This window comes from Falco rusticolus, chromosome 4, assembly GCF_015220075.1.
Source record: "Falco rusticolus isolate bFalRus1 chromosome 4, bFalRus1.pri, whole genome shotgun sequence".
In the NCBI taxonomy this organism is placed as follows: Eukaryota; Metazoa; Chordata; class Aves; order Falconiformes; family Falconidae; genus Falco; species Falco rusticolus.
The window spans coordinates 75,977,055-75,992,754 of NC_051190.1; the positions used below are offsets into that span (position 1 = coordinate 75,977,055).

A 15,700-nucleotide genomic window follows, 5' to 3' on the forward strand; every position below is an offset into this window, starting at 1 on the left:
TCATATTAATTAATGTAAATTTTTCCTTCATTTTTTCAGGATTTTTCTTTGCTTATCTGTAAAATAGGTAAAATAAACACAATTCACCAAGTCATAAAGTCTTTTGCCCATCCATCTGCAAATAGCTGCAATTATTTTGAAATAAACTAGCTGAGAAATCAGTGCTGAGTTGAGAAGTTTGATCTCTGACACAGAGAAGCCTGGATAAGTCAGATCTTGTAAGGTGTTGCCTATTTTGAAAGCTCTCTACTGAGTCAATGCAGAAGAGGCTTACCTTGACACAACCATTCTTCAAAGTTTTTGTCCTGGTTTCTTCTCTCTTGCTTTAGTAGTTGTTATTAATACTTCGCATCAGGAATACCACATCACAGAAATACCAGTAATCACATTTTTGTAAGTGATATTAGGAAAAGAATCAGTCTTTCTCATGAACAGTTTCTGTGTGGCTTAAAAAATGGGATTTTTTTAAAAAAACGATAACAAATCAGGCTTGAACAGCTGTATTTATAATTTGATTTACTTCATCCACTTAAAACTTAACATGTAGATGCAACACAGTCTTGTGATCTAAGGAACAAAAATTATGACTGACATGGTTTGATAACTGAGATGATCTGTAGTAGGTAAAATAGGAAGGAGGCTCCTTAAAAGCAGACTCAGAATGATGTTAATTCAGTTGTTCATGGAGGAATAATGATGCATAAGTTAGAACCTACAATGTTACCAACTTTTTTTCTTTTTTCCCCCTTGTTCCTTTTTTTTATCAAGTGCAAATATGACTTTTGCTGGATATGCTTAGAAGAATGGAAGAAGCACAGCTCTTCCACTGGTGGCTACTACAGATGCACTCGCTATGAGGTTATTCAGCATGTAGAGGAACAGTCCAAGGAGATGACAGTAGAGGTAATGAATGTGTTTGAAAAATAGCGCTAAGGCTGCAGTTTTCTGTTTAGGATTAGTTTCCTCAAAATTCTTCCAAACCCAAGTTCTAAATGTATCTTAAATATATCAAAGAGACAGAAAGAAAACACTGCTTTTCTTTTTTTATAGAAACATAAGATTTGGTTCTGCTTTTGGCTTTGGCAACAACCACTGGTGATTTACCCAAGTTACTTTACTTTTCTGTGCCACGGTTCCCTTTTGTGAAATGGGCATGCTGGTACTGCTGTTAGCTGCTGTGCACTACAGGAGACATGCCTTAATTTTGGCATTTGGACAGTCTGTTTAAATAGCATGCACAGACAATCTATCAACGCTCTGGCTATGGTATTTGCAGACTTGCAAATTTCAAAAATTAAATTTGTCTCTTTACTTATATGGCACTCATCAGCATTGTGTACAATACTTCATGTATAGTGGGAATAGAAAGATTTGGTTATGTAATTATCTCTAACGATTATTTCTAAATTAAATCGTAAGATTTATCTTGGTTTCTTTTGTTTCCCTATTGTTTTCCAGGCTGAAAAGAAGCATAGAAGATTTCAAGAGCTTGATAGGTTTATGCACTATTACACAAGATTTAAGAACCATGAACTTAGCTACCAGGTATTGGTCAAGCCATTTTAATGACTTCTTTTTCTATTTTATTAATCAAAACATAATTATCTTACTGTATTTTATTTAATTTCTTTTTCTAGTTAGAACAGCGCCTTCTAAAAACAGCCAAAGAAAAGATGGAGCAGTTGAGCAGAGCTCTCAGTGGAAGTAAGTGTTTGCTGTGATCTATGAATTTGATTTAAAATCAAATCATCTCTGTTACGGTTAAACCCTTTTTTTTTTTTTCTGGACAGATCTCACATCAGTCTGCTGTGTGATGTGATCCCTCCAGTACTGGAATTCATAAGCAGTGGCTGAAAGCTAAATGTACATTATATCTTAAGTATTCCAAAGACTCAAGAAGAAAATAGCATTAGTAAGGCAGAAGCTAATATTCTGTGCTTACTTCTTCAGTAGGAACACTGTGCAGTCATTGAGAATCTGCTGCTGTTTACTTGCAAAATACTTAACTGACATACATATGAATTTTATTTTTGAGGAAAACTCATACGCTAAAAGAAATGCTGACATCACCAGGAAAATATTTTCATAATGCTTGTTTCCTCTTACAGCTGAGGGAGGCTGTCCTGATACCACATTCATTGAAGATGCAGTGCAAGAGCTTCTAAAAACTCGCCGCATTCTTAAGTGTTCTTATCCATATGGATTCTTTTTGGAGCCTAAAAGCACAAAGAAGGAAATATTTGAACTTATGCAGGTAATACATGCGTATATTTTGCTTTTCTAATGTTACTTTTTTTTTTTTTTTAATACTATTACCAGTGTCTTTTTGTCATTTTTGTAGTGTAAAACTGATCTACTGATTTTGTATTTGTAACCAAGTTTGGAAAATTAGCCCACTTCTATTACTCTGTGACACAGTAGCTTTTAGTTCAATTTTTAAAAACAACGCTTTGCTGCAAGGGGAAAGAGATAAGGACAGGTGGCGGGGGAAAGGAAGAACATCATTTCCTGTTCATCTGCTTTCTGAGGGTAACATTTTAGTTACAGTCTTCATCTCCTCTAGCTCTTCTTGTCTTTACCTACTCATGTGTCTGACAAGTGGGTGGGGGCAAAACTGGGGGTGTACCTGGGTGGCAGTGGCATCAGTGGCAGGGGCTGCCACCTCCTTTCCTTTCCTTCAGGGCCTCCGAAGATGTTCAGTATTTGTGAGTGCAGGGAAGCCGTGCTCCAGGCTGGAGGACAGCATTTAGGTTGGTAAAAGGGTAGGCTAGAGGACAAACATTTTGGGTTATTTTGGTATTTCAAATGGTATTTTCAGGAAAATAGAGATAATTCTGCTCAGTATTTATGGTGTAGAGCTCTCCCTTGTTTGCATTTCACTGTAAAATTACGTTACTTATTAACTATTGCAGACAGACCTAGAAATGGTCACTGAAGACCTTGCACAGAAAGTGAACAGGCCTTACCTTCGGACTCCTCGCCATAAAATCATCCGGGCAGCTTGTCTTGTGCAGCAGAAGCGGCAGGAGTTCCTGGCCTCTGTGGCCCGTGGCGTGGCTCCCGCCGACTCGCCAGAAGCACCCAGGCGCAGGTAACCCAACCAAAATTCTGGGCAGGTCAAATGATAGCTGCCAAAGCGCGTGAAGCTGCTGCCATTGCTGGAACGTGAGGTACAGTGGAGCTGATCAGCGTGGTGGCTGGAAATCACCGGGCAGTAATATTTTCTTGGACATTTGATCCTCGTGGAATTCCAGCTTTGCACTGAGGAAAAACATACTTGAGCATCACTGCTCTGTATGTTGTAACCTAAATTGCTACCCCATCTGTGCTGTATTAAGGAGTAGATGTCATGGCTTCCATTTCTCTTTTTGCCTTCAAGATTGTCACTAAATATCTGGTACGCTTCAAAAATCTTTAAGTATTTGCTAAAAATATCAGGCAGTTCTGGAATAGTCAACAATTTAATTGTATGGTTGTCTAAATTAATTTCAAGGTAAGAATTGAAGTAGAAGACTTGTTTAGAGTTACAGTTGCACTAGGGTTTAGATATTGATAGGTTTTGAAGCGCTGGAGGTTGTTCATACTTGTGCTACTTCCTAAACTTTATGATGTATCTCTTCATTTTATAGCTTTGCTGGTGGAACATGGGATTGGGAGTATTTAGGATTTGCATCCCCTGAGGTAAACTATTTCTTTTTAATTTTTTTAACTTAGTTCTGCATATTCTAGAAACAAAGGTATGATCGCAATCTGCATGAAGAGCTTCCGTATTTTGATTCAAAGCATTTCAAGTTGGTTTAAGCTTACTGTTTTGTTTCTTCCACAATAGAAGGAAATATATTAATCACTAATTGTGCAATGCCTCTAATATGGATATAGTTATTTTAAGGTGGCATTAGACAAGCTGAGTTGTATTCATCATTTTCCAAGTAGATAACCAGTTTTATAATTGTATATAAACTGGTGTCTGTGTGCTGGGGAACCTTAAAGTAACAAATATATGAAATTGTATAGATTACTTTCGAACGCAACATCAGTTCAGCACATCTTGACAAAAAGTCTAAGAAATTTCCATCCTCCTGTAATAACAAAAACATAACAGGCATATGCCTAAATATTGTTAACTACTTGAAATGTTTCTTTTTACTTTTATTTATTGAAGCAGGATGGAAATTACATACTTAAATGAGATGAGCTTCTGCTACTTAACCAAGAATGAAAATTATAGTTTTTAAAGTTAATATTCCGTTATCTTTATATATAGGAAAGAGTAAATAATTTTTGAGACTCTGCACTAAAATAATGAGAAGGTTCCTATAAAGCTTTCCTTTATCATCTTAATTTTTATTCAATATTTTGAGAACATTAGATTAAAGCATTCAGTTGGGAAGGAAACTTCATTTCAACATTTCCTTGGTGCTGTTTTCTTTCTAGCTACTCATTTTAAAGCATCCTGGAAAACTCCATGTACTCTTTCTATATATTTCCTTTGCTATTGTTGTTGGTGAGCATCACACTGGTGAGAAAATAGCTTCTTGCTTCTCTACAAAAGATCAACTTGCTTCTCCTGTCTAGTTCCTTTAGTCTTTGCTTTTGAAATAATTCCACATTTGATAATGTCAAACTCACTGTGATGTTACTGTATCATCAGTGGAACTGGTTATGAGAAAAAGCTGATAAGCAATATGTTGATAAGCTGTTTAGCAGTAGGTGCCATTGCAGTCATGCTTAGGTGATTGCTTATGAGCTTTTATGATTTGCCTAAATGTGATGCTGTGTGATGCAAGTTGGTTTCTTTGCTACATAGCTGTCAAGGATACTTGCAACCACCTGTCCTAAAGGAATTGTGTTGAATTAAGAGCAGTCATCTTTGTTTTAGTGAGTTTCACTAAGGGTTTTTTTTACATAGAGCTGTACTTTTACTGACAAGTAGTAGAATTACTGTGTATACCAGATGATTACAGAAAACAAAATCTTACTGGTTTTAGCAAGGAACACTGCTTACTGTAGACCATTATGTGAAACTATGATGTTCCTACCCAACAAAATTAAAACTTCTTTTGCTCACATGTATTTGTTGCTCCAAGTAATCAGAAATAAATTTTTATCAGGAGTAATTAAGATGTCTTTCTAAGGGTTAAAAAGCAACCAAAACTTAAGTGGCTGTTGGTAAAAATACTTTTTTACTGCAAAGAGATGAGAGATAAGATCTGATATGATTAATAAATCTTAGTGTTCAGTGATTGCTTCCCATTATTCCTTGTCTGATTCACAGTAATACATATTTTATAAGTAATTCAGTTGTACTGTTCCATATCAAGTTTTTATTTTCATTTTTCAAACCAGATTTTGGTTTGGGGCGCTACCATTTAGGAAATCCCTGAGCTCCCTAGGAGCTGGAAGAATATTTTAAAGCAGAATCACTTCATGTTTGTCCTGGTTTTTATGCTGTCTCATAGGCTAACAAGCATATGCTACTAACGCTGTTGAAGACAGATCATTGGCCTAAATACAGCTTTTGTCAAGTACAGCTATTTTCCTGTTCTTACAGTTTTCTTACACAGATAAAAATCTGCCCACAATGATGATTTTGTGATCTTTTTTTTTTTTTTTTTTGCCTTGCATCTGTCATTATGACTAAGAACCTGGTCTGAAACTGTTCAGGGAAAGACAATATACCATCATAATATCATCAAAATTAAGTAGTAAGGTTATTGTGTAAGAGAAATTACACTTCTGGATTTAAGTTTTAGATACTTCAGATGTTGAGAGATTCTAGGATGAAAAGTTAATGTAAGAAAGGAAAGCTAATGGTAGGTAGTTATCCTTCCCAGTTCATTCGGCCAAATGAAGCTTTTGGATTACAGATTTCTCAGCTTGGGGCTCAGGGAAATAAACAGCAATAATCTTTTCTGAAGAGAAGAGCTCGTACCTGCGTGTATATTTTTATTGCCTTGTGTAAATGAATAACTGAAATTAACGAAAGATCTTATCTACCCAGTCAAGTTCAGTGTCATCTGTACTAACCAAAAAACGTTATCTGGAAATTTGCCTTCAAAGCAAAAAATCAGTCTCTTATTAATAGGAAAGACATGGAAATCAAAGCATTTATTTCCAAGTATTAAGATAATTAACTTTTGGGATGTTAGCTTCATGTGGTCAAAAATGAGTCTTTTCCATAAACGTTATATAAACAGTCTTCAGTAAATTCATATAACATGAGAAAGTACAGGCTGCAGGAGTTAAAATCTGTGTGGTATGGCTCATTAACCGCTCAAGTTAAGCAAAAAATAAAGGAGATTTGTAATTCATGGAATAAAAATCCATCAAAACCTGTTCAGTCGAAGAATATCAGCTGTGGCTTAAGAAGTTTCTGAGGCATAGCAAAGTGTCCTGGAGGCTGGGAAAAGCGTAACAAGTCCCAATGTATGTTTGCCAGCTTTCTATGGTCTTCCAGAGGTTATTTTATACTGGCAGTTGCTGGTACAGGGACTCTGAGTTAGTCTGTTGGTCTAATTCAGATTAATTATTTTTATGTTCTAAAATCACTAGGTATATATTTATTAAACAGTGTGTGTGTGTGTGTATATAAAGTTTGGCATCAAAGCTTTTAAACAAAAATATATACTTGGAATTCTTTAAAAAGGGAGATTGCAAGTATTAAAATGTCAGTAATATGTCAAGTATTTTTATTTGCTAATTCATTATTTTATAGGTTTAGGCTTACCTTGGAATTTTTTTTATTATTTATGTTAAGCATTGCATGATATAACTTGCAATTTATTTTTCTGAAAACAGGTGATTTTATAATGTACATATAAAATCACACATTTTTTTATAAAAATGTGGTGCTTGTTACATCAGAAAAATATTTCTGCATGCTGCCCTGTATTTTGTAACCTTTGGTTTATGCAGGAATATGCTGAATTTCAGTATCGGAGGAGGCACAGACAGCGCCGACGTGGAGACATGCACAGTCTGCTGAGTAATACTCCGGATCCTGATGACCCCAGTGAGAGTACATTAGGTATGTTCTGCCTGGTGCTAGGTTTTTTCTTTTCCTGCTTCAGAAATTGCTAGTAGTGACCACAGTGTGTGTTCTTCTGTGGACACACTTCAAAGAAGTTTCATATACATTGCTGTATTTTCCAGGATACATCATAAAGGGTTATTTTTGTATGTGATCTTACAAGGGTTGCTGAGTTCATTATGGCTGCTCCTCTTTTTAAAGAGAAATACATTGATCTTCCCACGAACAGCTCCTCAGCTACTTAGGGCAGGTTTGCTTTTCTGAAGAAATTCTGAAGGGCGCATACTTCATATGACAGTCTTACCCATATAGCAGCTCTTTTATGCCAATTGAAAGGAGACCAGTTCTGCATAAAGAGTTGGAAGAGGGTTCCCCTGCTACATGGCCTGCTGACAGGTGGTCATAATGCTGTATTCCAAAACACTGCAGAGGAACTCCTGTATTGGCAAAGACAGCCAAGAAACAAGTCGCCATGGGCTATGGCTTCCACCGTGCTGCTTTTCTAAGCAGTGCTACGGCTGGTAGCACCGTACCTTAAGGTCACTGTAACTTGGCTGTCTGGGCTGTTCTGCCAGGACCTTTGCAACAGTACAAATATAGCTCAAACCCAAATCATCCCGTGACACTGTTTCTTCAGTGCTACCAGTTGTGTGCTCGGTGGCTAAGCCACGCTGCAGAAACTCTAATTGCTGTGTCTCATGAACTTAGGTCCTATACATAGCTTGTCCTCTAAAAACAAAAAAATCCTTTCCTGAGGAGAAATAAGCAAATGCGTTCTTTATTTTAGAAACTGTAAAAAGAATTTTGGTGAGCTTTGGTCCTTCCCTATTACACATATAAAATGCAAACCCATCTTGTTAGTTTGAGGACTAGAATTTGACTGAACAGTTGGATATTGTAGTGATGACCAGTGCATGCTGTTTGTCTGCCCTTACTTCATTTTGAGTTTTGAAATGGAAAATTGAGTTTTCCATTTTATTTTTATTATGGAGCAATTTTTCTAGAAACAGCATTTTACTACTTTCCTTTTTTTTGTTGGTTGTTTTAAGAAAACAACAATGTCAATAATTGCTGAGGTATACACTGATGACTCCACTCCTAATTGTGGAGCAATGTTATGGTAAAAATTAATGTAATGTCAGCATTACAGCTGAGTTGTTGTAAATGCATCCTGTATCGTGTCCATGTGCAGTATTTTTCAGGACTTTCCATAAATCATGTATGTGCCTTAGAAGCACTTTGCCCCTCCTGCCAAAGGGCTCATGCTCCTGATGGCGTACCCCATCCTTTCGAAGAGAAGAAGGGTATCGAGAGCAGAAAGGCACAAATGAGCCAGGCAGTCACTCCTGAAACAGTGGGCCTGGTGTTTTGCCACTGCGTAAGAGTTGGTGTGGAAGGTTCTGGATTATTTCATTCTGAATGAATAAAGGAGTAAAATTGCACAGCTGGAATCCAAAAGGAAGGAAGAGATTCTCTGACTAAATAATAGTGGAGAAGGCTTCCTCACTGGCTCTTCAACTGTTTTTGTTTCAATTGTCCAAACAGACACTCAGGAAGGTGGCAGTAGTAGAAGACATGGCACATCCATGGTGAGTTCAGCTTCTATGGGTATTCTGCACAGCTCTTCACTTCATGACTATACCCCTGTCAGTCGCTCTGAAAACCAGGATTCTCTTCAGGTATCTCTCCTGATCTGTTTTCCATACTCTCTGCTTGCTTGGCTTCCACTGGTCTGCTTTTCTGTGTCATTTTGTCTCTCTCCAAATCTTAATTCTTCCGTGAGAAAGGGAGAATTTAGGACAACAGATTATACATTCACACCGGTAAGAACTGTTTAAGCAATTGCTAGTGGTAACAGTATCACCTTTTAAATTCTGTTAACTGTGTCAGTAAAAATTGATTCTGATAAATGGCACATAGGGATAATGAATTAATTTCAGATTTGAGCCCAAATTACTTTTCATCCAAAATATGTAACAAGATGAAAGTTTTATTCTGAAAGCAACCTTTATGTATTTCCACAGGCTCTGAGTTCTTTGGATGAAGATGACCCAAACATCCTGCTAGCCATTCAGTTATCATTACAGGAATCTGGCTTGGCCATAGATGAAGAAACTAGAGACTTTCTAAATAATGAGGCATCTTTAGGAGCAATAGGTACCTCTTTACCTACAAGATTGGACTCTGCTCCCATAAGTATAGATAATCCCAGAGGCGCGTTGAGCAGCTCTGAGCTGTTAGAACTTGGTGACAGCCTGATGAGACTAGGTGCAGGCAATGATCCCTTTGCAGCTGATCGTCTTCATTCACACCCCTGCAGTGATACAAGAAGTGGATTATATTCAACATCTAGTGATGCTGATTCCAGCAGTCAAGATCCCAATACCAATGAAAATCTCCTTGGAAATATTATGGCCTGGTTTCATGACATGAACCCACAGAGTATTGCTCTGATCCCCTCAACAAGTACAGAAACAGATGAGGAGTCACAGCAACCCAGTACTGAAGATGGGTCAGCAGGGCAACCAAACCTTATAGACAGAGGGCTGGAGCCTCAGGAAGAGCATGCACTGTTTGAGGATGCACTCAAAAACGAAGGCAGAGGAACGCAAACAGAGGAAAGCACTTCTGAAGAAAACATTATTCCAGGTGAAATGGTATCACAAAGTGGTGATAACCACAGGGGAGTAACAAGCACCCTAGATACTTCAGGAGATACTTCAAGTCAGACTCCTCAAACCTCAAGTGAATGGATTGAACATGTGCATCTGGTATGAATAAAAACTAAATCTGGAGTAAGTGAGTGGCAGTGACAGATGGTACAGTATGTGGAGTAAGCATTATGGAGGCTTTGATCCACATAATTGCAGCTCAGTTGTAACCACTGACATAACAACAGATATTTAGGAGTTCTCTTGAATTGTAGTTCTTTATAATAATGTGAACCTTTCAAGGAATATCCTTTGCATTTAATTAGGTAGTACTTGCCTTTTTGCTCTCAAGAAAAAGGAATAAGTAGGTTGTGTTCCACATTCCTAATACAATGCAGCATCTGTTTAGCCTTAGGTTGATGATCCTTAACTTGAAAGTATGGATTAAAGGCTTACACTGATTATTTTGGTTGGTTTTCCTAAGAAATAGTTTATTCCATTTTTTAGAACTCATTCTTTCACCAAAGTAACATTTAGCAGTTCATTTGCATTTTGTTTTTGTTTTCCGTATCTTTTCCTTACTCACTTCTCATTTTTGTTAGCAGTGTGAACAGAGGTATTTAATGCTTCTCTTTAGTACTGCTCCAGGAACACGTTTTAGGGGATATTCTTTCCCATTAAAATCAAAGACTTTTTCATGTCTATTTACAGTCCAAATGTGCCAAACTGTGAATAGTTAGCTGGCAGTAGCCTAACAAAACAGTGCAGTGTTACTCTATCAAACTAATCCCACAATTCTTAGCAATGATGAAACCACTGGGTAGCATTGCTTCTCTAAATTTAACTGGCATGTGTTGCCATGGTGACTGCATTTAATTAAATGTAGCCTGTATCTTAAGTTAATAAAACCTAATGCTGCTGTTAAACAGTTATTTTAAATATTAAAATACAGTGAGTTAGCAACAGCTGTGCTGTATTTTAAGAGACACTTTAACGGAAGTGCAATCATAGTTATTTGTTTTCATAATTCTACAAAGCATTCTATGCACTAATAGTGCAATTACTTCTAATGATAACATTTTATAAAAATACAGGAATACAGAATTTTCATATATTAGCCAGTCCCACACTTAAAGTTCAGATAACACATTCTGCTCAACATGTTATGGTGCCTTTGCCTAACCCAACTGGATAGTTGCCACAGTTAAACAAGTAATTAAAATTCAGTGTCTGTTCTGGAGTAACTATGCTATTAATTGCAAAGACCTCCATAAAACCACCCATGGCCTTGCCTTTACAGTAAATAACTAAATGTTCAGTCAGTGTTTTTGCATAAACAAAACACTGCTAGGTATTTGTTCAATTGCACAATATTCATTTGCTGTGTGATTACTGTTTAGTGTAAAAAAAAAACAAACAAAAAAACCCAAAAAAAAAACCAAACAAAAAACAAAACAAAACAAAAAAACCCCCACAAAACCCCCTTTTCCTAGTTGTTGTACCGTGAAAAAAAAATACTGGTTTTAGATTTGCTTAAAAGCATCAATCTACAGTTAGTGAGATACAATGGTACAGTATGTAATTACAACTAGAGTAAATTGTTCAAATGGCTGTTTTAATTACATATAATCAAAACTTGTCATAACACAAGCAAATTACATACACTCCATTTTAAGTTTTGCTTAACTGTTACCAGAGATTTGTTGATATGATATAAAGTTTATTACTACTGAGTGTGTATAGGCAAGTGTCATGATAGCAAAGTTTATGTATTGATTACTGTGAGTTCAAGTGAGTGTTTTGGTAACTAATTCATGCAAATCCAGCTTTTGAACCTTGCAGTCACAAGGTTCATATTAGTAAAAAAAACGAAGTAAGAATATTTTACCCTTACCCCATAAAAACCTTGTTCATTTTGCAAGCATCTTTAGAGACAACGGAATAGAATAGTCTGAACTCATTTTCCAACTCTTCCTCTAGCCACCCTACTCCTGACATAGTCATCATGAACCTTTGGACATCTTTGAAAAATACCTATTTAAAATTGTTCTGTGGTATGAAATCCTTCAACTAAAACAGTTCTTCATGAACTGTCATCATGAATTGGTCTGAAAGTTGTTTAACTGGCATAGCTTCCTTGAATTGTAATTTCTGAATAGAAAGATTCTCACAAAAAGATTGTGTATTGCGTTGAGATGTCTTGCAAAGTTACAGTAAGATATGTAAGAGTGCTCTCTGTGAAGATAGTGAAGTTTGTGGGTTCTGGTTTTTTGTAATTTGGTTAGGTTGTGCAGTATATCCATTGTTCCCGTGTTACTCTTACAAGCATGAAATTAGCCTATTAAATTTGTATTTTCTTGGTACTTATTTTAACACCATAGTCATTGACTTTACAATTCAAAAATAAAGTTTGGCAAGACTATTTTGTAAACCTGTTAATTTTATAATGTAAAAAAATTACTCTAACCTTGAATTGTTATTTGCACTTTCATAGTCTATACTTGATACATTCCCACTTTATATACAAGTAGGATACTACAACCATGTAGATGTTTGGCCAAATGAATGCTGTTAATAATATGTAAAATTCTTTGATTAAACATTTATTACTTAAACTAATTACGTTCTGTTTCATTACATTTTAGACTTACTGTAGCAGATTTTTAAGACTGATGACAGACATTTTTAGGATATGTTCAGTCCTGTGCCAGATTAGCTGGGGACCATATAGTAAGTTGAATGTTTTGATGTGTAAAAATAAGGTACTTATTAAGCTTTGAAAACAAAATCTAAAATAGACAATCCTATCTTAATTGCTACTCCATACTGTGCACTTGTTTTTTTGCAGGGAGTATTGTCATTACAAATAGTGGTGTTAAAGAGAGTAGGGGGACTAATTTTTGAGGAAGATCCTGTTAATTAATGTTACTTAAGTGCCACTTAATACTGAGTCTCCATTGTTACCAGGAAATTCCAGACTGCCTACTGCCTCTGTGATGTTAACAGGCACTAAACTAATCTATTCATTGTTACAGTAATTTAATTAGCTTCCTCCAACAAGCATGCCAAGATGCTGGAGAGCTCCTAAAACCCGATCTAGAAAGTTGGATTAGTCACTGTAAGGCACTTGCCATCACCTGCTGCTGTGGTGTCACTGCATATGCTGCAATTAGCAAGCGCTGAGCTTTACTGAGAGCATGAGTACCACAGGAGAGATTTTGGGGTTTATGGAAGCTAGAACATACTAATAGATAGACAAATTTAAAACATATTTTCTGAGGTGTTTAAAATCACAACATGCTTCAGAATCGGACATCCCCACAGCCCAGTTTCAGAGACCTGTTTATCGTTGATTTCACCATTACCATCTCTTCTCTCCCAGCACAACAAGGCTGTAATACTCATAGAGGCTGGGAAGAATGGAGGAAGCCAAACGTGGATGTAATAACTACTTTTTTTACTAAAAATTGTGTAGACAATCTAGTCAAAATTAGCCAATATACCGATTATTGTCCTCATTACTCTTCTGTAGATCAGCCAGATGTGGAAACTTGAAAGAGGTAGAGAAGCCAGTGATGACACAAAAGTGAGTTGTCATTTGCACCATTTCATCTTTTTAACTGAAGCATAGAGCACAAGATGTGCATCAGAAGGAGATGGATCCCCTGTAAATACTGCATAAAGCTGTGGTTCCTGTCAGTCTTTGTATGAGGGCGAAGGAATGAAGGCTTGACTCTGCAATGATAGGCTTTCTTTTCATTTCAAAAATAGGCAAGTATAGAATTCATACTATTCTCCAAATACATAACAATATAAAACAATTTCAGTAGTTCATAAAAAATTACTAGAAGTAGAACATGGAGTAAAGAAAAAAATGTTTCCTAACTTAATTGCAAAGCCCTTTTTTCCTCAGCTTTTCATAGATGCTTACGGTTACTTCTCACCAACAAAATGTTAAAGCTAATTGTTAACAGAATGGTGTTATTTTAAAATTATGCAGGTCTTGATCGTTACAGAAGTCCTTTCTGCAGTGAAATACAAACTTGAAAAGCTGTTTTACATACGTATATATATTTTTTAGGTCATTTTCATGAATATCCAGATAAATGGAATATGAGCAAGAAAATATTTAATATATCCAGGTAGATGTTCAGTACTGCAATTTATGTAATCTTCATGATTCAGATTATAGTGATTTTTCATCCAAGCATAAGTGTCTTGTCCACCCCAAGACAGTGGAAAAAAAAGATGGGGGATTTTATCTTCAGGTTTTTACATAAGAATCGTTCACTACATAAGAATGATTTACCTTTACATAAATAGTTTTAATAATAGTTTTTAAGGAGTATTTATTGGTCTACAAACCCAGGTGTTTTTGTGTGAGCAGCAGTGAACATAACTATGCAAATTATTCATCAGTTATACTTTGGACACTGCATCTTCTGCTCTAATTATTAGATCAATTTTATATATAATAATCTATTTGAAAAAAGGTCTGTCTTAGTACCATTTTTACTCTGCAAATGCCAAAGTCAGTCTTGCTGTCTACATTTGTTAGCATGACAGTCCATGTAGCCAACATCACCACCTTTAGGAATGCAAACAAACAGCACTGTCATATTAATTAGCTAGCCAAGTTTCACTAATATGATTGCAAAGAATACTGGAATTTATACCTGTCAGAACAGAAAACTTTCTTTTTTTTAATTTTTTTTTAATTTCAGAATGTAAAGAAAAAACCCACTTATTTTTAAATTAGTGGTCTTTTATTTTCTGTTCAGGCATCTGGAGTTTGAGGCCCTCCTTCTGACCATGATGTCTTTACACAAAATTCAGCAGGAGGCACCACTTAAAATTCCAGTTCTGTTTTTTGGAGTATATACAGACAGTGCTAGTGAGCACAGCAGTCCAGATTCTCCTTGGCTATAATTTAGCCATCCAATCCCATACTCCATTATTTTAGATTCTGCTCTGGAAGGCAGAAGAAATTGGTACTCTGATGGTCTAACTAAAAACCCATTTACTCTATTTGTACAAAGTGAGCACAATACACATGGTACAGAAAGAGACAGTAGACCTTTATGGTGTATATGTTTATTTATTATACCAGGAGATATGTAAGATACTTAAAGTACCTTCCCCTTGACATATAGCCAGTCTTGATGGATTTTTGCAGCTTCTGCTACCATATAGCTCTTCTCCAAAACAGTGTTAAGAGATTTAAATTAGGTAAGTCTGTGAGGTAGGACCAGAATAGACTATATCAAAATACTGAAAACTACTGTTCAAATAGGGCATAACCTGTTTGTAGCTACTCTTAGAAAACGAAAGGACAAAACATTTTTTCATAAATGATCTTACTCTGCTCTGCATTGGAAATCTTTGCATAACAAATTGCTATTTTGTTTCAGTGTAAAGAAAAATGTGTCCTCTTATAATTTCCTATTACATGGCTATTTTCATGTTTGTCAGGCCTTCAAAGTTCTGCTTGAGCACAGGGCTTCTGCTGTATCAACACAGCACAGCAGTCCAGTTTCATCTTTGAAGAAACTTCAGTGAACTCAAATAAGGAAGAGTGTAGTTCTACATTCCATTGTAATAACAATGTAGAGAAAGGTTGAAGTTCACGAACAGAGCCCGACAAGGAATAAAACGGGGATGGTGGGAAAAACTCACGGACTAAACCATGGAAAAGAATCCTAGGCAAGTTTGAACTGGCTGCAGAATCCAACAAATGAAGCAACATGCTGCAAAGCTTCATGGAAAATGAGGTATACTTACAGTAGTCCCATGTACTCATGATTACACTTACCATTGCAGAATGACACAAAGAACGCCAAAGGCCACAGGTGCTAAGATCAGAACCAGGAACATTTTAGGTACTACAGTGAAGTCCCACTGGAAATAACAAAAGGAACTCGGACTCAGTTTATTGCCTGCTGCAGCAGGTCTTTTGACTAGTGTATGAAGAGACAAAAAGTCACAAAACTATACCATGAGCCTGGCACCTTTCAGGAGT

General features: G+C 36.3%; 1 protein-coding gene across 4 annotated transcripts in view; it reads left to right on the top strand.

Annotated features, from left to right (window-relative positions):
• ANKIB1 (ankyrin repeat and IBR domain containing 1) overlaps positions 1-12,300 on the top strand; it is a 92,201-nt gene extending 79,901 nt beyond the window's left edge. For 2 of the 4 annotated variants that reach the window (XM_037382474.1, XM_037382475.1), the window contains exons 12-20: positions 769-903; positions 1,459-1,545; positions 1,638-1,704; positions 2,109-2,254; positions 2,913-3,091; positions 3,630-3,681; positions 6,916-7,027; positions 8,576-8,709; positions 9,055-12,300. In XM_037382474.1, coding sequence (XP_037238371.1) covers positions 769-903; positions 1,459-1,545; positions 1,638-1,704; positions 2,109-2,254; positions 2,913-3,091; positions 3,630-3,681; positions 6,916-7,027; positions 8,576-8,709; positions 9,055-9,807 — 1,665 coding nt within the window. In that variant the 3' untranslated portion in view covers positions 9,808-12,300. The remainder of the gene's footprint in view (positions 1-768; positions 904-1,458; positions 1,546-1,637; positions 1,705-2,108; positions 2,255-2,912; positions 3,092-3,629; positions 3,682-6,915; positions 7,028-8,575; positions 8,710-9,054) is intronic. The other 2 variants (XM_037382477.1, XM_037382476.1) reach the window with 2 other exon arrangements.
• The last annotated feature ends 3,400 nt before the right edge of the window (positions 12,301-15,700 follow it).